A 22,669-nucleotide genomic window follows, 5' to 3' on the forward strand; every position below is an offset into this window, starting at 1 on the left:
TTGTACTCACCTTCTGGTGCTATGCTTATATAAGCACAGCACTTGCAAAGGCGGGAGGAATAGGGGTACAATCCGGATGAGGTGTGCTGCCGGTATCTTTCTCAATCCTAGGAGTTGCCAGTACTCCAAAGGAGTGATGTAGAATACTGTGAAAGGGCTGTGTACTGGCTTGTACACACTATGATACCTTTTGGCGCAAAACCACAATAGCAAATGTCGTCTTTTAAGAGATATTTATTTGTTCAGATGACTGCATTCGTAGATGCGTAGCATTCACAGCAGACAGCCGAGCACCAGGAAGAGGTGAGTACATAGCCTTCACTACTTCCTGGTCCTCCGGTACTAATGAAGCACTTCCATAATGGTAATTCCCACTTAGTAATCGCCCCACAAGACGCAGGGTCATTTCCCCCCCAAAAAAGTTTGTCTTATGGGGCAAAAAATACGGTAGGTCCCAAATGTAAGGTTATACTATGACTATTTATTTTTACCTGTGTTATACTTCTTTAGCGAAATACAGATATTTTATTAAATGTCTTTCTTGCTATTGCTGTTGATAACCTTGCTGAGGCAGAGAACCTTACATCTGCACAGAAAGCAAAGGCAGAGGAACGGAAGAGAAAGAAATTGGCCAGGTAGAATAACTAAATAATTTTATTTTACCTTATTACTGAATGTAATGCATTTCATGATTAGTGTTGAGCGCAAATATTCGAATTGCGAATTTTTTTCTCGAATATCGCAATTTCGAGATTTCGCAAATATTTAGAATATCGTTCTATATATTCGCAAATTCGAATATTCATTTTTTATTTATTTTTTTTATTATATTTTTTTCTTTCCCACTTCTCTAAAGTTGTTCTTACCTGTCCTTTGGATTCCTGGCTTCCTGGCTGCTCCAGTCAGTGGCGTTTTCAACTTACTGCTATATTCCATATTAGCTAAATTACAATCTAATCTATATGTGTATTTTACGAAATTTCGCAAATTGCGATGCGAGTAATATAACACGAAATAATCGCATGAAGATTTCAATTTAGCACTGCTAAAAAAATATTACTATAGCAGTATATTAGCTTAAATACAATCTATGTGTATTTTACGAAATTTCGCAATATTGCTCTAACTTCGTCTTTTAGAAATTTCGTACTATTGTTCTAACTTCGTCTTTTAGAATATTACGAATATTCTAAAAGACGAAGTTAGAGCAATATTAAGAACATTTGCATTAGCTGTGCTAAGTTAGCACTGCTATATTCCATACTAGGCTAGAATATGGAATATAGCAGTGCTAAGTTGAAATCTTCATGCGATTATTTCGTGTTATATTACTCACATCGCAATTTCGACTTTTGCAAATGTTCTTAATATTGCTCTAACTTCGTCTCTTAGAATATTACGAATATTCTAAAAGACGAAGTTAGAGCAATATTACGAAATTTCGTAAAATACACATATAGATTGTAATTTAGCTTATATAGTGCTATAATCCCTTTTTTTTCCTCTAATTTTTTTTGCCTCTTCTGAACTTAAGTTTTGTAAAATATGTACACTATTAAAAAATATTACTATAGCAGTATATTAGCTTAAATACAATCTATGTGTATTTTACGAAATTTCGCAATATTGCTCTAACTTCGTCTTTTAGAAATTTCGTACTATTGTTCTAACTTCGTCTTTTAGAATATTACGAATATTCTAAAAGACGAAGTTAGAGCAATATTAAGAACATTTGCATTAGCTGTGCTAAGTTAGCACTGCTATATTCCATACTAGGCTAGAATATGGAATATAGCAGTGCTAAGCTGAAATCTTCATGCGATTATTTCGTATTATATTACTCGCATCGCAATTTCGGCTTTTGCAAATGTTCTTAATATTGCTCTAACTTCGTCTTTTAGAATATTACGAATATTCTAAAAGACGAAGTTAGAGCAATATTACGAAATTTCGTAAAATACACATAGATTGTAGTTAAGCTAATATACTGCTATAGTAATATTTTTTAATAGTGTACATATTTTACAAAACTTAAGTTCAGAAGAGGCAAAAAAAATTTGAGGAAAAAAAAGGGATTATAGCACTATATTAGCTAAATTACAATCTATATGTGTATTTTACGAAATTTCGTAATATTGCTCTAACTTCGTCTTTTAGAATATTCGTAATATTCTAAGAGACGAAGTTAGAGCAAATCACGAAATTTCATAAAATACACATATTAGCCTAGCCATAGTCAATTAGCATAGGAACGTTGCCTTATACTATCAAGATAAATAATCGCAATACGCGGAAAAAAAAAATTTGTATATTATTCGCGATAATTGGAATAATTACGAATATTCGATTTCGACGAATATAACACGAATATTCATTCGAATATTCGCGAAATATCGCGAAATCGAATATGACACCTCCCGCTCATCACTATTCATGATCAATTGTAAATAATTTTTTAAGTATGTGATACCCATAAACATACTTGACACCTTCTAAAACACCCTTCACTCTTGTGGGAAGTCATTTTACAAGATTTGTCTAGGAATTTGTCATTATTCAGCAAAAAAAGCAATTTGAAAAGTCAATCACAAAGATTTGGATGAAAACATGTTTTGCAACTGGCATTCCAGCTGATGTGGTCAGGGTTCGGTGCAGGCCACTTGAGTTCCTTCACACCAAACTTATTCAACCATTTGCTGTATATTATGCATAGAGGCAGAAGTCCTATATAGTAGAAAGCATGCCATTGTCTAAAATGTCTGCATATACTCCCATGCATGTCTGCTTCAGTCCTTGGAGAAGACTTTTGCTCTATAGGCAGAATCAGAGGAAGCACAGATGTGGAACACTTTATTGCCATGTGGCATGATCAAATGTCATCAGGTTTCCTGTCTGCAGTCAGCACTGGGAACCTGAAAAGGACCATAAGGCAGATTGTGCCTTCAGTCCTCTGGTAGGGCACCTGTGTAATGTAGATACACAGAATAATGTACTGGAATACATTATTGCCATGTGTACCAATGAGGCCAGTGATTGGCTGCAGTGGTCACATGTAGTATAAGAGAACATGTAACCACTCCCAACAAGAACATGTGTGCTGATACTGAAGTGGAGTGGGTATATATATATATATTGTAGGGGATTAGCTCTTTTCCAGGGGTTGCAAACACACGCTTCTTCACAGACACCAAGATTTAGGGGCTAAACTGTGCTTTATTGTGGCACACGGCATAAAGAAAAACACACAAAGCCAAAATAAAATACCTTGCCCGTCTGGGCCCTATCTAAACACATAGGTTTCCCTGACTCACCTAAAGCGTACCACAGTTCACACCCGTGATGAGATGCAGCTTTCCCAGCCCAACCTCCAGGCTGCTCCCACACCAGTGTCTCTTGGGGAATAGTGGTCTCTGATCCCTCCTGGCTCAGACCACACAGAGCCACTCCAGCCTTCTGTGTGCAAGTCCCCCAAAGTCCAGGCTATTGCAAAGCCTCGTGACCCCTCAGCCTGGCTTATCTGAGACCACACTGACAGAGCCTCACCAGGCCTCTGTCTGCACACTCTCCAGAGTGAGACACACCCAAGATCCAGTAGCAGGATCAAATAGGATCCCTGGACATGAGCATGCCCTAAGTCCCGGACTGGAACCTGGGGAAAACAACACTTCAATGTTCACATTGTTACATATCCCCCCCTCTGTTTAAACCTGTGGGGGTGAACACATGTACCAACTGGATGCTCGTGACAGGGCATCCGCATTTTCTTGCCATCACCTGGCTCAACCTTCCCCCTGGAAGATGTGGTCAGCGTCAGAGGCTTCCCTTTATTTTGCCAGACCCATGCTATCAGTGCTTGGTTTGTCACCCTCGTGAGTTTATTACAGAGCTGACAAGGCCTCTGGGTATTTCTTGTCCATCTCATGAGCAGGTACTGTCTTTTTGGCTTCTGCACAGGCCCCTCACGTCCTTTCTTGGACTGCGGCAACTCTTGACTGAACTGGTCCCAGTCATGGTCATGTCCTAACCCTTTCTCTTTTGCCTTGCGGGGCTCCTTCAGCAGAGCAGGTTTCTTATGTCTCGCTCCTTTTCCACGCATCTGGACTCCTTTACCATTATTCTCAGCAGGTATTTCTTTGGGTTTGGAGCATGGCATCATATCCTTGCTTTCTTAATTCCTCCTTCCCTTTCGCATCAAGGTTGGAGGCACTGGGGTCTTCAGCATACTTCTTGTCTTCTGGTGTTATCTCCAGAGGCTCACCCAGGACACTGGTCTCCTTTTGGGGAGGAGTCAGGAGAGACAGCCCATTGTAATAGCCCGAATCTGCATACTGGTCGTCCATCTCCTCATATTTCTTCCCCAGCAGGCAGCTGGCTACTTGGAAGGCCTTGTAGGCGGAGGGGACGTCTTTTGCGACCTGGTCCTGGTTACACACTGTCATGAGACTCTTGGCCTCTGCATAGACATCAGCCCCATCAACTGGTTCAGCCGATACCTTTTTCACCTTCTCTGCCTTGGCCATTACCCTGGCACCACCATCTCCAGACCCACTCTTACCAGGCTCTGACTTCTTGGCACCTTCCAGAGGATCTTCCTCTTCCGGTTTCTCACTTTCTTCTAGCTGCTGTGCAGGAGCACGCTTAGGCTTCTCCACCTCATAGATGGCATCTTTTGAGCTCATGATTCCATCTCTGCTCTGAGTTGCTTGTTCAGCCTCTCTAATTCATTTCGCTCATCAAGCACTTCTTCAACGGCTCTAGCCAAGGAGAGGATCTTGGACTCTTTCTCCCAAGCATCAGCCTCCGCTTGGTCACGTTCTTTGGCATATCGAGCCGATATGTATTTCTCTTCAACCAAGAGCTGGTCAAACTTCTTTTGTTTCTTCTCCAATCTAGATACAGTTTGTCTCTGGTGGTCCAGGTCCACCATGCGATCACATAACTCTTGATCAAGTTGAGCCATCCTGGCTTCCAAATGTCTTTTCTCCTCCAAGAGAGCAGATTTTTCTCAGGCGCTGTTTAGAACCTCATCAGCTAGCTCATCTCTTTCCTGCTCTGCATGAAGTCTGGATCGCTCAGAAGCTGCAAGTTCCTCTTGAAGTTGGCGAATTTCCGCTTCTATTAGTGACTCCAGTTCCTTCAGTTCATTCATCTCTTTCTGTGACTCCTCTGGAGATTCCTGCAGTTCCTCTGCGAGAACCGCTAGCCCCATCTCTAGTGTATCTAGGGACTGTGCAGAGCGAGCGAAAACATCTTCAAGTTTGTAGCTGTACTGTCCTGTCAGGTCATCTACAACTGTCAGGATATGAGCTTCAGACACTAGGCTGTCACCCGACTGAACTCTCGTCTCGTCAGATATAACTGTCATCTGGTCGCTAGACTCGCTACTAGTAACCACTTTAGTTTTGCTGGGTCTTGACATGGTAGCCTCACTCTCGGAGTTGCTAACTGTCACGGCACATAGGCCACTTATACTGCTCGTGTCATTATTAACCCTGGCCTCTAGGGGCATCCCTGAGTCAATCCCCACCTGGGACATTTTATTAATCATAGAAACCTGTGGAGACTGCACATCCCCCTCTGGTCCGTGTGGTACAGCCTCTAGCCCCGCCACATTGTCTACAATGGGGTCTCCTAGCGGTGTTTCTTCAACATTTATCAACACTTTTATATCAGACACATGTTTACCAACAAGGGGAGCCTTTTCCCCAATCACAGCCTGCAAAGGAATAAGCATGTCATTATTATCACATATTTCATATGACATCACATCAGTCTCTGTTCTCATTGGAGTCTCACGCTCAGTGAAAATCAGTGGATAATCCTTCTCCGCACGACTGTCCAGCACCTTTATTATTTTACCAGTTTCAGGTTTCAATATTGTGCTGCCTCTTACCCGGGCTAGCATGGGATCCCGGATCCTTGTCATCCCAAAACTAGCTTTGATCATGGGCAACTGAGGCAACCCAGAAACCTTCTCCCCTGCAGGTTTCTGCGAGGGAGCAATCACAGCCGGCTTATCCGCCTGTCCAGACATAGTTTTTTCTCTGTGTGACTTATTACCTACCGGCCCAGCAGGTATCCCCCGCCGCCGGCTCACTGCTACTGGGTCTGCCACATAGTTAATAACAGGAACAGTCTTACCCTTTGTAATCAACCTTTCTGGTAAAGCCATGACATTCTCTCCCGCGGACTCATCAAGGTTGTGGTTGTTCCTAGCAACAGCTTTACTGCACCTCCGCACTTCCTCTCTAGGACTCAGGACACAGTCGCAGGGAAGATATGCACTCCTGAGAACCGCACCACTCTCCACCTCTTTATCTTCCCGACGGTTGCCCTCGGCAACGGCACATCTTTGCTTTTTATCAGGAACTCCGCTCCACAACTGCCCAAACAATGGAAAGTCCTTGCCCAGTACAAATTCCACTTCCAGTGTCTCACATTTTAACAGCTCCCATTGCACAGAGCCATAGTCAGTCACAAAGGTCAGTGACACCGTAGTTTTTGTCTCTGGCCCCCTTGTTACAAAGTCCAGAATTTCAGGCAGGACCCGAGACACTTGCTGGCGGGAGTCTAGAATGACCCCCAGCGGGATTCCCCCGATCACTAAATCACAGGATTTCTCCCATGGGCTATACCATTTTGTAGCCATTTCCACTGATCAGTCTCTTGTACTGGGCTTCTGGCCCTTTAAATCCTGCACTGTTTGCACCACAGAAAAAAAAATGTCCAGATTAACACCAGCAGTCTCTGCTCCTGCAAACTAGCAGGCTTCCGGCCCTTTAAATCACTGCACAACAACACAGCAATTCCTTGGCAACATTCAGCAGCACCTGCTCTTTTCCATCAGGTCGTTGCCCTTAGCAACCACGTTGGCTTTTTACCTTTCAGCACGGACATGTGCCCGCGTCCTCCACCAATTGTAGGGGATTAGCTCTTTTCCAGGGGTTGCAAACACACGCTTCTTCACAGACACCAGGATTTAGGGGCTAAACTGTGCTTTATTGTGGCACACGGCATAAAGAAAAACACACAAAGCCAAAATAAAATACCTTGCCCGTCTGGGCCCTATCTAAACACATAGGTTTCCCTGACTCACCTAAAGCGTACCACAGTTCACACCCGTGATGAGATGCGGCTTTCCCAGCCCAACCTCCAGGCTGCTCCCACACCAGTGTCTCTTGGGGAATAGTGGTCTCTGATCCCTCCTGGCTCAGACCACACAGAGCCACTCCAGCCTTCTGTGTGCAAGTCCCCCAAAGTCCAAGCTATTGCATAGCCTCGTGGCCCCTCAGCCTGGCTTATCTGAGACCACACTGACAGAGCCTCACCAGGCCTCTGTCTGCACACTCTCCAGAGTGAGACACACCCAGGATCCAGTAGCAGGATCAAATAGGATCCCTGGACATGAGCATGCCCTAAGTCCCGGACTGGAACCTGGGGAAAACAACACTTCAATGTTCACATTGTTACAATATATATATATATATATATATATATATATACAGTACAGACCAAAAGTTTGGACACACCTTCTCGTTCAAAGAGTTTTCTTAATTTTCATGACTATGAAAATTGTAGGTTCACACTGAAGGCATCAAAACTATGAATTAATACATGTGGAATTATTTACTTATCAAAAAAGTAGCCACCTTTTGCTTTGATTACTGCTTTGCACGCTCTTGGCATTCTCTTGATGAGCATTAAGAGGTAGTCACCTGAAATGGTCTTCCTATGGTCTTGAAGGAGTTCCTAGAGATGCTTAGCACTTTTGGCCCTTTTGCCTTCACTCTGCGTTCCAGTTCACCCCAAACCATCTTGATTGGGTTCAGGTCTGGTGACTGTGGAGGCCAGGTCATCTGGCGCAGCACCCCATCACTCTCCTTCATGGTCAAATAGCCATTGCACAGCCTGGAGGTGTGTTTGGGATCAATGTCCTGTTGAAAAATAAATGATGGTCCAACTAAACGCAAACCAGATGGAATAGCATGCCGCTGCAAGATGCTGTGGTAGCCATGCTGGTTCAGTATGCCTTTAATTTTGAATAAATCCCCAACAGTGTCACCAGCAAAGCAGCCCCACACCATCACATCTCCTCCTCCATGCTTCACGGTGGGAACCAGGCATGTAGAGTCCATCCGTTTAACTTTTCTGCGTCGCACAAAGACATGGTGGTTGGAACCAAAGATCTCAAATTTGGACTCATCAGACCAAAGCACAGATTTCCACTGGTCTAATGTCCATTCCTTGTGTTCTTTAGCCCAAACAAGTCTCCACTGCTTGTTGCTTGTCCTTAGCATTGGTTTCCTAGCAGATATTCTACCATGAAGGCCTGATTCACACAGTCTCCTCTTAACAGTTGTTCTAGAGATGTGTCTGCTGCTAGAACTGTGTGTAGCATTGACCTGGTCTCTAATCTGAGCTGCTGTTAACCTGCGATTTCTGAGGCTGGTGACTCAGTTGAACTTATCCTCCACAGCAGAGGTGACTCTTGGTCTTCCTTTCCTGGGGCGGTCCGCATGTGAGCCAGTTTCTTTGTAGCGCTTGATGTAGCTTTTTTGTGACTGCACTTGGGGACACTTTCAAAGTTTTCCCAATTTTTCAGACTGATTGACCTTCATGTCTTAAAGTAATGATGGCCACTCGTTTTTCTTTACTTAGCTGCTTTTTTATGCCATAATACAAATTCTAACAGTTTATTCAGTAGGACTATTAGCCGTCCCAACCCCATTTATAAGCTAAGAAATCCCACTTATTAAACCTGAGAGGGCACACCTGTGAAGAGAAAACCATTTCAGGTGACTACCTCTTGAAGCTCATCAAGAGAATGCCAAGAATGTGCAAAGCAGTAATCAAAGCAAAAGGTGGCTACTTTGAAGAACCTAGAATATGACATATTTTCAGTTGTTTCATACTTTTTTGACAAGTATATAATTCCACATTTGTTAATTCATAGTTTTGATGCCTTCAGTGTGAATCTACAATTTTCATAGTCATGAAAATAAAGAAAGAAAACTCTTTGAATGAGAAGGTGTGTCCAAACTTTTGGTCTGTACTGTATATATATATATACATATATATATATATATATGTATATTGTAGCGGAACCGCAATATTAAATCCCAATATCTCCGCTGATACAGTAAGGTAATCCACACTGAGCGCTGAAAATAGGCAATATTCCCAAATCCCCCCAGTAACCGGACGAAACACAGTTCTGGGAATAAACTCCTTTATTTTGGCATAGCACACCTACTTTTTACCCCCCAACAGCCTCATTTACATACAATAGGGCACATGGATTACTATGGTACAAGGAAGGGTGGGACCAGACAATAACAAGGGCTGATGGGAGATTGAGGAGGGACAGAACAGCTAGTTTAAACTGGTCTCCCAGTGTCCCGGAGACAACACCCTGCTGGAGAAACAATGGGACAGGAAAAGGGGGGTGTGTGGAGGCACAGAAAAGCCATACATTTAACCTAGTAAACATTACAGTAAGGGCAGATATATACAAAGACATTCTATAAGTGGTGATGTTTGCCACAATGCTCCCCCAGAACCAAGCAGGCATACACAGTCTGATCCCAATGGATCGGCTTTGGGATGTCACACAGATCACTTTTCAAGTTCAGTTTGTCTGGATAGCCCGTCGGCGTTACCATTTTGTTTCCCAGGGTGGTAGTGAATGGTAAAGTCAAACGGCTGCAGCGCCAAACTCCAGTGCAGCACCGGGCATTGTCTCCTGACACCCTGTTCAGCCATACCTTTCTCAATGGCGGCGTAGCTTACTTCCCTTGGTAATAACTTTCTGCTTAAGTAAGCTACGGGATGTTCTCTGCCATCGGTTCCAACTTGGCTCAGTACTGCCCCCAATCCAAACATTGATGCGTCTGTGTGGACAAGAAATCGTTTAGTTGGATCAGGAGCAGTCAGTACCAGTGCATTGGTTAAAGCAGTCTTGAGCAGTTGAAATGCCTGATCACACTCGGGGGGCCCAGGTGACCTGTTGAGGAATGATTTACGGGTCAAGTCAGGGAGGGGTTTGGCCAGGGCACTGTAGTTGGGCACGAATTTGCGGTAGTACATCGCGGTTCCTAGGAATGCCAACACTTGAGTCTTTGTCCGGGGGGGGCCACTTAGCTACAGCCTCTATTTTGGCTGGTTCGGGCTTCTGTTGCCCACTTCCTACCCGGTGACCAAGATACTGCACCTCTGCCATCCCTAAGTGACACTTGCTGGGCTTCAGCATCAACCCTGCCTCTCCAATACGGTCAATAACCGCACTAATATGTCTCAAATAGTCTGACCACGCCTGGCTATATATGGCGATATCGTCCAGGTACGCGCAGGCATACTCCTGGAACCCATCCAGTAGCCGATCTACCATCCTTTGAAAGGTAGCCGGAGCATTTTTCATCCGAATGGCATGACTTGAAACTGGTACAGGCCAAACTGGGTGACAAACGCTAACTTTTGGATGGCATCCTCGGCTAGTGGAATCTGCCAGTATCTCTTACACAAATCAATAGTAGTGAGATACTGTCCCCTGGCCATCTTATCCAGCAGCTCGTCTATCCGGGGCATCGGATAGGCATCAGACACTGTTTTGTCATTTAGCCTCCGGTAGTCGACACAGAAGCGTGTCGTGCCATCCTTCTTGGGTACTAGCACTACCGGCGATCAGAATGCTCAATAACCCCTAGCTGCAACATCTCCTCAATCTCCTTCCTCATATGTTCCCTGACTGCTTCAGGGATATGATATGGAGTCTGCCTCATAGGTAGCTGCCCTGGAGTCTTTACCCGGTATGTAGCTAACGGAGTGTACCCTGGTAAATTGGAGAACATGGCCTCCTTAGCCGCAATCAACTGCTGTACCTGGGCCCGCTCCTGGGGACTTAATCGCTCCCCCAGCTGTACCCCTGTAGGATTCTCTGCCTGATCCTCCTTCTCTAATAAATCAGGCAGTGGAAGATTTTCATAATCTTCTGAGGCTGGGGCACAGATAGCTGCTACATTCTCTATTCTCTCGTGGTAGGGTTTGAGTATATTCACATGAAGCATGAGTCGCTTCCCTACCTCCGAGCAGGGGCCGATCACATAAGTGGTGTCACATCTCTGTTCCACCACTTGGTATGGGCCCTGCCAGGTAGCCTGTAGCTTGTCAGTGTGGACAGGTTTTAAAATCAAAACTTTCTGTAATACTTGAAAGCTACAGTCCCTGGCCCCTTGATCTACCATCGGCGCTGGGTTAATGCCTCCAAGCGGTCCTGGAACTCCAGTATATATGGCACAATTGGGACTCCATCTGCACTGCTCTCCCCCTCCTAATGCTCTCTAATTAAATCTAGGGGCCCCCTCACCCTTCTCCCAAACAACAGTTCAAAGGGAGAAAACCCGGTAGACTCTTGAGGAACCTCTTGGTAAGCAAAAAGCAAATGGGGTAAGAACCTTTCCCAGTCCTTATGGGACTCTCCAGATGTACGGAGCATCTGTTTCAATGTTCCATTAAATCTTTCACATAACCCATTGGACTGTGGGTGATAAGCGGAGTTTGCAATCGGCTTAATGCCACATATCTTCAACAGCTGGTGGGTCACTTCGGCTGTAAACTGTGTCCCTCTATCGGAGATTATCTCCTGAGGGAACCCTATACAGGAAAATACTTTCATCAGGGCCTCGGCCACAGTTTCAGCGTGGATATTAGTGAGGGCCACTGCCTCAGGGTACCTGGTGGCATAATCTACAACGGTCAAAATATATTTCTTGCCGGAGGGACTGGGTTTTGACAGAGGTCCTACTATATCTACCGCCTTTCTGCTAAACGGTTCTTCAATAATGGGAAGGGGGCATAGTTTGGCTTTGTGTCGGTCACCTCTCTTCCCTACCCTCTGACAGATGTCCCAGGTCTGACAGTACTGCCGCACATCTTTAGAGATAGCTGGCCGGAAGAATGCATGGGTTAATCGGTACCTAGTTTGAGTCATCCCTAGGTGGCCAGATAACAGAATATCATGCGCAATTCTATGGAGTTCTTGTCGGTATTTCTGGGGTACTACCAGCTGTCTACTCGTGATGTTCACAGACCCCCCTACCACTCTTTCAGCAATACGGTACAATAACCCTTTTTCCCAGGCATACCGCTCCCCCTCTAATCCTGCCTGGTCTGAGGTCACTCTATCTCTATACACCTGCAATGTCGGGTCTACTTTAACCTCTGCCCCAAAGTCAGTCGGTGTATCCCAGGGAACACAGGTCAAAAGGGGTACATTGTCTCTTACCGGAGCCTCAGAGTGTATGGAAGGGGCCATGGTGCGAGCCTGTTGGCGAGTGGTTACCGCATATGCCTCGGTGAGAGGGGCTTGGGGCACAAAAGCGGAAGTCATTTGGCCCAGATCGTTTCCCAAAACTACATCTGCCGGAAGTTTATGCATCAATCCCACCTCCACTATAGCTTCCCCCACACCCCAATTCAAATGTACTTTGGCGGTGGGCAATCTGTACATTGCTCCCCCTGCTACCCGGACGGCTACGGATCCGCCTGTATGTGCTGAACTTGGAACCAGATGGGGGGCTACCAGAGTCAAAGTGGCCCCCGAGTCACGGAGCCCTTGTACTTCTCTCCCCTCCAGGGTTACTGTCTGGCGATGTGGCTGTTGATAATCTGTAGCGTGTACGGACATCACATCATGTAGAGTCCCCAATGGCTCGTCGGTAAGGTTGAACACCACTTCTTGGGTTGCTTGTTCTGCTTGGTAGTGGTGAGCACCTGCCTGGGGTACCAGATTTTGATGGGCTTGATTCCAGGCTTGCTGGCTTCGGTTCTGGGTGCACTCTCTTGCCATGTGGCCCTATTGCTTGTAGGAATGGCACTGAATGTTGGCCCTGCCATTATAACGAGACTGGGAGTTGTGTCCCACAGGTGTTGGTCTCAATGGGGTTGTTGTAGGTGCGGTAGTAGTGACTGGACCAGGATGGGTGCTGGGTCTGGCATACCCTCAGTTAAAGTGCCCATGATGCCTCCTAGCGTCGTAGTGTTGGTCTGCCAATCTGTGAGGGTGAGGGGTTTTCTGTCCCTTACCCATTCTTGTGCCTCTGGTGTTAGGCCATTGAAGAACTGCTCTAATAATAACAGCTGGCGTAACTCATCCATGGTGGTAGCTTGGCTGGCTTGTATCCACCCCTGGGAAGCTTTATCCAGCTTGTGTGCCCATTCGGCGTGGGAGTCCTTGTCTGCTTTGTGCAATCCTCTGAACTTGAGCCGGTATGCCTCCGGGGTAATAGCATATCTCTCCAGTAGCGCTTGCTTTACCCAAGCATAATCTTTACTGTACTCTCTGGGCACGGTCCGATATGCTTCAGCAGCACGACCGGATAATTTGCCTGCCAGTAAGGGTACCCACATGGCCTGCTCCAAATCATGCAGGTCACACAGCCTTTCAAAATCCTGTAAATACCCATCGATCTCATGTTTGTCTTTGCAAAAGGTTTTATAAAAGCATGGTGGGGTATTTTGGGTTTTACCTGGCTGGTAGTGGAAAACTGTGAGCTCTGTCTCCCTCCATTAGTTCGTCAATAAGTACCGCTTTAGACTTATTGCTGGCTATCTTACCCCTGGCTTCCAACAGTTCCTTTAATGTTTGCCATTTCAATAAGTTGTAATCTGTCTCCATTTGCCTCAATGTTCGTTTCTTTGCTACCTACGAATTGCCATTCACTTTTCCATTCGGCAGTTCCAATTGCACGAACATCGCTTTTTGGCTGTAAGATTGGATCCCGCCGCTTGCCACCAATTGTAGTGGAGCCGCAATATTAAATCCCAATATCTCCGCTGATACAGTAAGGTAATCCACACCGAGCGCTGAAAATAGGCAATATTCCCAAATCCCCCCAGTAACCGGACGAAACACAGTTCTGGGAATAAACTCCTTTATTTTGGCATAGCACACCTACTTTAACCTCCCTGACGGTATTCCCGAGCGTGACTCTGGGTTAATTTTCGCTGCCAGAAGCGGTAACCCCGAGTCACGCTCGGGGTACATTGCAGAGGGAGCAGCGGGTGTCCTTACCTAATCCCGGCGATCCAGCGATGTTCCCCGCTGTGATCGCCGGTGAGAGCCCCGGCGGATGTCTCATCTCTCTTCCTGGTTCCATTTCTGTGAGTCGCAGCGCCTCACAGAGGCGGAACTGGGCGGGAGATTAAAAAAAATACATTGTATAAAAGTCAAACACACACATAAAGTTAGGTGTTACAATCCTGTCAGATTACACTATCACCTCAGATTTGACAGATTTGACATCTGATCATTCTACACTGCCCTGGCTGCCCTTTTAGCTGTTTTTTCTAAGCAAAAAAATATATATATTTTTTACCATGGCATCAAAGCGTCACTTTAGCATCACCAAAGCGGGTTTGGATCAGATAAGTGACAGCGACAGCGACACAGAGCCCCTCGCAGAATTGAGCGACAGCGATAGCGATTCGTGGAAAGATTCATCATCCGACTCTGAACCTGACCAGAGAAGTGGCAACAGCGACGAATCTGCACTTGAGCTCAGTGAGGTGCGCTCTTGGTACCCTATTGATTGCGGTATGGATGCAGTACCACCGCCAAGATTCCCGTTTACAGGATCACCTGGGATGAAGGTAGACGTTGATCACAATGATCCTTTGGCGTGCCTAAAATTATTTCTGACGGATGACGTCATTGAAAAGATTGTCACAGAGACAAACCGCTACAAAGAGCAGCAATCCACTACTCTGCACAGCAAGTTTTCCAGAACCAGAAAATGGGAACCGGTGAGTAAGGAGGACATATGGAAATTTCTGGGGCTAATACTTCTTCAGGGGGTGGTGGGGAAACCCCTGCAGAAATGGTACTGGACTACCAATAAATTGCTGGCAACCCCATTTTTTGGCATCAACATGTCATAGTACCAATTTTCCCTCATAATGAAGAATTTACACTTCACCAACAATGAGGAATTTGACGAAGCCACACATCCAGCGCCAAAACTGAAGAAGATCTGGGAAGTATTCCAAATGATCATAACCAATTTCCAGCAGGCCTATGTGCCAGACAGAGACATCAGCATTGATGAAAGTCTGATGGCTTACAAAGGACGCCTCAGCTGGATTCAATACATCGCATCCAAGAGAGCGCGGTTTGGAATAAAATCCTATATGCTCTGCGAGTCTACAACTGGCTATATATGGAATTCCATCATATACACCAGCAAAGGAACACAATTCAACCCCAGGTACAGCGGCTATGGGATGGCAACGTCATCAGTCCTTTCACTGCTTGAACCATTGCTCAATCAGGGGTATTGTGTGACAACAGACAACTTTTACACGTCGCCTGAGCTGTACGAGTTTCTACTAAAAAACAAGACTGACGGATATGGAACCGTTAGGGCCAACCAACGTGGCCTGCCATGTTTGTTTTCCAAGAAAAAACTGAAAACAGGAGAAATGGTGGCCTGGCAGAAAGGAAAGATGATGGCAATGCGGCAATGCGGCAAAAAAGACGTGTGCCTAATGAGTACAGTACATAACACCTCCACTACCACGGTCCACACAAGAGGTGGGAAAGATGTCATAAAGCCACAACTTGTGATCGACTATAATAACACCATGGGAGGAGTCGATAGAGCCGATCAGGCGATGACATTCTATCCAGCTATGCGGAAGCAACAAAAAAAATACTACAAAAAAATATTCAGGCATCTCCTGGAACAATGTCTGTGGAATGCCTATATACTGCACAAAGGAAAGAGTGACAAGCCTCTTGTTCACTCTGACTTCATCTGGAAGGTGGCGGAGCAGATTTTTGTGAACTACCAAACGCCATCAGTGGCCGTGAACAGATCTGGACGTCGCGCTGTTGACGTTGTAAACCCAGAGAGGCTGACTGGTCGTCACTTTATGGATTACATCCCGCCAAGCGCAAAAAAGGCAGCACCTACAAGGATGTGTGTAGTTTGCTGCTCAAAGCGAGATGGAAATGGAAAAAAAATCTGAAAGGAAACCAGGTTCCATTGCCCTGATTGGTCTATGTGCAGTCCCATGTTTCAAAATTTACCACACCCAGGATGTTTACTGAATTTTCTTTTGTTTGACAAATTTCATAATTTATTACATTACTGAATAAAATTATATTCTTTATTAGATTATAACTCATGATTTTATTTTTTCAAACTTTATCACATCTGAGAGGTCTACTAGAGTCTTCTTTGGTCAGGTTTAAGTAAGTAATTACTAAGAATTGCAGGCCTACAATACATAACACCAAATTTCCATGCAAAATGGTACCGCTTTTGGAACAAAATTCCTGACATAATCATACCGCCAGGGAGGTTAAACCCCCCCAACAGCCTCATTTACTGTCACGACCCTTGGTCATGGTCATGACTCCTGTAACTGCATGCAGTTGCCTGCGGTCTTGGTGTTGTTGTCAATCACAGGTGAGGGCTATAGTACGTTGCCTCACCTGTGGTTGCCGCTGGCAACATTGTGTATGTGGCAGCAGAGCAGCCTGAGCGGTGCTAGGCAGCTTGCTTCAATAGGCATGCGGTTGCACCTGGCAACCTCTCTTTATAGGTGTGCGTTTTATCAGTGTGCAAGGGGTGTTATATGTGTTGTGTGCACTTTCCCTTTAAGTTGGCAGATGGTAAGTAACCAGGAGGATGTCTCCAGCAAGCATGGCTGAAGAACCCCCACTGACTACTGCTATTCACTGAGGCTTTATAGGGACAAGTAGCCACACCAACAGTGAGACACACCCAGTGCACACACACACTAGGAGGGAAGTTAACCCTTCCAACACCAGGGAAAGGAAGACATCAACTTAAAGGGGAAGTGCACACAACACATATAACACCCCGTGCACACCGATAAAAGGCACACCTATAAAGAGAGGTTGACATGTGCAACCGCATACCTATTGCAGCAAGCTGCCTAGCACCGCTCAGGCTGCTCTGCTGCCACATACACAATGTTTCCAGCGGCAACCACAGGTGAGGCAACATACTATAGCCCTCACCTGTGATTGACAACAACACCAAGACCGCAGGCAACTGCATGCGGTTACAGGAGTCACGACCATGACCAAGAGTCGTGACATTTACATACAATAGGGCACATGAATTACTATGGTACAAGGAAGGGTGGGACCAGACAATAACAGGGGCTGATGGGAGATTGAGGAGGGACAGAACAGCTAGTTTAAACTGGTCTCCCAGTGTCCTGGAGACAACACCCTGCTGGAGAAACAATGGGACAAGAAAAGGGGGGGGAGGCACAGAAAAGCCATACATTTAACCTAGTAAACATTACAGTAAGGGCAGATATATACAAAGACATTCTATAAGTGGCGATGTTTGCCACATATATATATATATATATATATATATATATATATACAGTACAGACCAAAAGTTTGGACACACCTTCTCATTCAAAGAGTTTTCTTTATTTTCATGACTATGAAAATTGTAGATTCACACTCAAGGCATCAAAACCAAGATGCTTAGCACTTGTTGGCCCTTTTGCCTTCACTCTGCGGTCCAGCTCACCCAAAACCATCTCGATTGGGTTCAGGTCCGGTGACTGTGGAGGCCAGGTCATCTGGCGCAGCACCCCATCACTCTCCTTCATGGTCAAATAGCCCTTACACAGCCTGGAGGTGTGCTTGGGGTCATTGTCTTGTTGAAAAATAAATGATGGTCCAACTAAACGCAAACCGGATGGAATAGCATGCTGCTGCAAGATGCTGTGGTAGCCATGCTGGTTCAGTATGCCTTCAATTTTGAATAAATCCCCAACAGTGTCACCAGCAAAGCAGCCCGACACCATCACACCTCCTCCTCCATGCTTCACGGTGGGAACCAGGCATGTAGAGTCCATCCGTTCACCTTTTCTGCGTCGCACAAAGACATGGTGGTTGGAACCAAAGATCTCAAATTTGGATTCATCAGACCAAAGTACAGATTTCCACTGGTCTAATGTCCATTCCTTGTGTTCTTTAGCCCAAACAAGTCTCTTCTGCTTGTTGCCTGTCCTTAGCAGTGGTTTCCTAGCAGATATTCTACCATGAAGGCCTGATTCACACAGTCTCCTCTTAACAGTTGTTCTAGAGATGTGTCTGCCGCTAGAACTCTGTGTGGCATTGACCTGGTCTCTAATCTGAGCTGCTTTTGATGGGTGACTGTAGACTTCCTTTTGCTATATGGACTAAATTACGTTGATTAGCCATTGAGTGGTAAAAAAATCTTTGTGAAACAGCATTTTTGGGGAAAATTGGGTGATTGTAGATTTCATTTTGCTGTATGGACCGAATGACATAGATTAGCCATTCAGTGGTGAAATTTGTTTATGATAAAGCATTTTTGGGGAAAATTTCGATTTCTGAGGCTGGTGACTCGGATGAACTTATCCTCAGCAGCAGAGGTGACTCTTGGTCTTCCTTTCCTGGGGCGGTCCGCATGTGAGCCAGTTTCTTTGTAGCGCTTGATGGTTTTTGTGACTGCACTTGGGGACACTTTAAAAGTTTTCCAATTTTTCGGACTGAGTGACCTTAATTTCTTAAAGTAATGATGGCCACTCGTTTTTCTTTACTTAGCTGGTTTTTTTTATGCCATAATACAAATTCTAACAGTCTATTCAGTAGGACTATCAGCTGGGTATCCACCTGGCTTCTCCACAACGCAACTGATGGTCCCAACCCCATTTAACGACAAATAATCCCACTTATTAAACCTGACAGGGCACACCTGTGAAGTGAAAACCATTTCAGATGACTACCTCTTGAAGCTCATCAAGAGAATGCCAAGAGTGTGCAAAGCAGTAATCAAAGCAAAAGGTGGCTACTTTGAAGAACCTGGAATATGACATATTTTCAGTTGTTTTTTTGTTATGTATATAATTCCACATATGTTAATTCATAGTTTTGATGCCTTCAGTGTGAATCTACAATTTTGATAGTCATGAAAATAAAGAAAACTCTTTGAATGAGAAGGTGTGTCCAAACTTTTGGTCTGTACTGTATATATATATATAGTGTCCAGGGCCGAACTTGGCATTTTTAGGGGCCCCATGCAAGGTTATTTCTGGGGTCCCTAGTCAGTATAGCCAGCTAGGACTTCTGGCAGCTGTTTCCTGTCTACAACTGTATGAGTGTCCTTAGGATGCAGATACAGTTGAAAGCTGTTGCCAGGGTCAATCCTACCTCTCCTGCTACTTGAGGTAAAAGCTGGTCCTGATTCCAACCTCTCACCCTCAGCCCTACTGCTAAAGTCAAATTTGAATTGGACATTATATATAGCACTACATACCTCTTAGGCCTCATGCACACGACCTTGCTGTTTTTTGCCTTCCGCAACTTGCGGAACGGGCGTCCCGTTGTAGACATGCCTATTTTTGTCCGCAAAACGGACAAGACTAGGACATGCTATTTTTTTTTTGCAGGGCCTCGGAACAGAGCAACGGATGCGGACAGCACACAGCGTGCTGTCCACATCTTTTGCGGCCCCATTGAAGTGAATGGGTCCGCACCCGAGCCGCAAAAACTGCGTCTCGGAAGCAGAACTGAAAAACGGTTGTGTGCACAAGGCCAAATTTGCAGAGAAGTCTCCTCTGATGTAGACATTCTGTTTTCTCATCTTCTCCATTTTGACCAGGCTGCCATAACAAATGCCACACAGACAAGTAAGATTCCTCACTTTGCCATCATCCTCAACCTCTTGTTGTCCCAACAGTGTTATCCTGCTGCTACCTACAATACTGTGCCCACTGTATTATAAAAATTTCCCCCAGCAGTGCTCCTGTATTCATAATGCCCCCATCTGTACGGCCTCAAGTAGTTCCGCCGTAATGTTATAATGTCCATCAGCAGTTCCACCTGTAATTCTAGTTGTTCTATTCAACCACCTTCAAAAACATTCCCAAGTAAAAGAGAAATCATTTTTATCATCTAAAGTGCACACAACTTGCAACAGCCGGCTCTTCTCTCCACCAACATGCACTAAAGCAATCTGGGAGTCCCTGTCTGAGTTGTCTGTGTCCCAGCACAGGCTGCAGGATCACGTTGTCACATCACCCTGCACCAGGACGCAGGCGAAAGTGACAACATCATGACACAACCTAAGCTCTAGGCTCTAACCTAGTGGCCTGATGCCTAGGATAATGAAAGAATGAAGGGTGAGGACATGTGCCCTTCCGTCAACTGGTGCTGTCTGATTTGCCTCTCAAGTGGTCCAGGCAGGGGCCCCAAGAGATTGCGTGGTTTGCATAGTGGTCACTGGTTGTGTCAGAGAATGCGACATATGTCCACATGCGACATATTTTGTGGAAAATACACTGTGGATTTTTCAGTGGAGCTGCAGCAAAATCTGCAAGAGTTACAATTTCAGATACTTTTTTTTATTTTATATATATATACATTTTATATCAGCCTATGTTGGGGCATGCTGTTTTGCCGCTGCAGCTCAAGGAGGGTGTGCTTTGTGGTGTACAAGTGGCTTAAATGCATGCAAAGTTTCCTGGCCATTTTTAGTATGTCTTGCAGATGGGTGGAAGACTTCAGGAACCGCTTGACAACCAGATTGAACACATATGCCATGTAGGGCCCATGGCTCAGCCCAACACCATGTTCTTATAGTTGTCGGTCACCATGGTTCCAATTTTGAATTTCTTGATGAAGGACAAGGAGCAGTTCCTCCCCTGTGTGACTCGGTTCACTCAGGGAAACTAGGTGTAGAACGTTCTGACACCGCCGTGCCCTGCACATATTGTATGCTGGAGGAGCACTGTGAATTGTTCCTGCAGTGGAGGCTGAGGACATGGTGGAGGAAGAGGAGGCAGAGGCGTATATTGTCGCAGGGCCAACGGTGTGAGAATGTGGAGGCGAAAGCGTCATCACCTGGCCAAGTTGCTGGTGTGGCTTGCCAGGAACCACATTTACCCAGTGGGCCATAAGGACATATATTGTCCTTGACCGTAGTTAAAGCTACCGACCAATTTTCCCCAAAAATGCTTTATCATAAACAAATTTCACCACTGAATGGCTAATCTATGTCATTCGGTCCATACAGCAAAATGAAATCTACAATCACCCAATTTTCCCCAAAAATGCTGTTTCACAAAGATTTTTTTACCACTCAATGGCTAATCAACGTAATTCAGTCCATATAGCAAAAGGAAGTCTACAGTCACCCATCAATTTTCCACAAAAAGGCTGTTTCACAAACAAATTTCACCACTGAATGGCTAATCTACATAATTCGGTCTATTTTCACAGCCTCTTTGGTTTCACTTGTTTTTGTGTTGTTGCTGGGTATGAAACCTCTTGTTTCAGTTGTAGCTTAAGTGGTCATTCCAACTCCTCTATTTAATCTGGTCTCACCCATCATGCTATGCAGTTGAGTTCCTGTTCATCCGTGTATGTCGGAGTTAAGTGTCTTCCCTTATTTCTTGTTTGTTGTATTCCCCTATCTTTTGGTATTAGGCCTGAGGGAGTATACTCTTCTTTCAGCTGGGAAGGAACAGGACTTCTTTGTCCTGACACTATTTCCAGGGTCCTTTAGGGTTATATAGGGCTCTAGATTCCTGCATATAAATATTCCCACCATCGATAGTAGTCAGGGATCGGTCTAGGTATTCACTAGGTGGTGACCTTTTTACTTTCCCTAGTTTCCAGGCCTAGTAAACAATAATGGAAAAATCCAGCTCACCTGCTTCTCTATCCTAGATTGTTTCTCCTTCGTGCACGGAAACCGCAGGTAAAACCTTGTTACTTATAACAAAAAAGAATGTTGGATCCAGCACTGAAGTATTTTTTTGTTGTTGCTTGTTCATTTATTTTCAGTGAAAAGGTATATGCAGTATCAAAACCATCCTCTGGTGTCAACCAAAGTCTACGCGTTTCCATGCGGTTCTTACTCATGACTTACTTTCCCGGCCTAGTACTTTTTCCCTTCCCTCTTGTGTTCTGTGTGAAGTTTACTATCCACACTGCACCTTAACATCCTTACAGCAATCACCTACAATCACCCGTCAATTTTCCCAAAAAAGGCTGTATGACAAACAAATTTCACCACTGAATAAAAATGTAAATTCACTGCAGAACGGCTAATAACACATATTTATTTTTGTTATTAATACAGCGCAACAATGTCTGTATGACAATTCAAAATTCACAGCAGAACGACTAATAACACACTTATTTTTCCCATTAACACACCCCAACAATGGCAGTATAACAATGTTGGTTCACTGCAGACCGGCTAATAAGTCGTATTCTTTTTCTTAGCTGCAGTACAATGGAACGTCACTGCTAAATAGCAAATATTTTTTGGGCCACTGATACACACCAAAAAGGGCTGTAATTTTCTCACTTCACCTCACAACGGCTAATAAGCCCTTTTTCTTTTTCCCCACTAATACCTGTCAAAAAGGGCTTTAGAACATACTGCACTGCTGAACAGCAAATTCTTTTTTGTGCCACTAATACACGCAAAAAAGGACTTTACAACATATAACTGCACCGCTGAACGGCAAATATATTTTTCTTTTTCCACTAATACACACCACAAAAGGCTTTATAACATATAACTGCACCACTGAACGGCAAATATAATTTTCTTTTGCCACTAATGCAAGCCACAAAAGG

At 44.8% G+C, this 22,669-nt stretch overlaps 1 protein-coding gene across 4 annotated transcripts in view; it reads left to right on the forward strand.

Annotated features, from left to right (window-relative positions):
* The window catches only part of CACNA1S (calcium voltage-gated channel subunit alpha1 S), a 1,015,758-nt gene that overhangs the window by 369,196 nt on the left and 623,893 nt on the right, over positions 1-22,669 (forward strand). For all 4 annotated transcript variants that reach the window (XM_044287793.1, XM_044287791.1, XM_044287794.1 and 1 more), the window contains exon 15: positions 521-635. In XM_044287793.1, coding sequence (XP_044143728.1) covers positions 521-635 — 115 coding nt within the window. The remainder of the gene's footprint in view (positions 1-520; positions 636-22,669) is intronic.

The sequence above is a fragment of the Bufo gargarizans genome, chromosome 3 (genome assembly GCF_014858855.1).
Source record: "Bufo gargarizans isolate SCDJY-AF-19 chromosome 3, ASM1485885v1, whole genome shotgun sequence".
Classification (NCBI taxonomy): domain Eukaryota; kingdom Metazoa; phylum Chordata; class Amphibia; order Anura; family Bufonidae; genus Bufo; species Bufo gargarizans.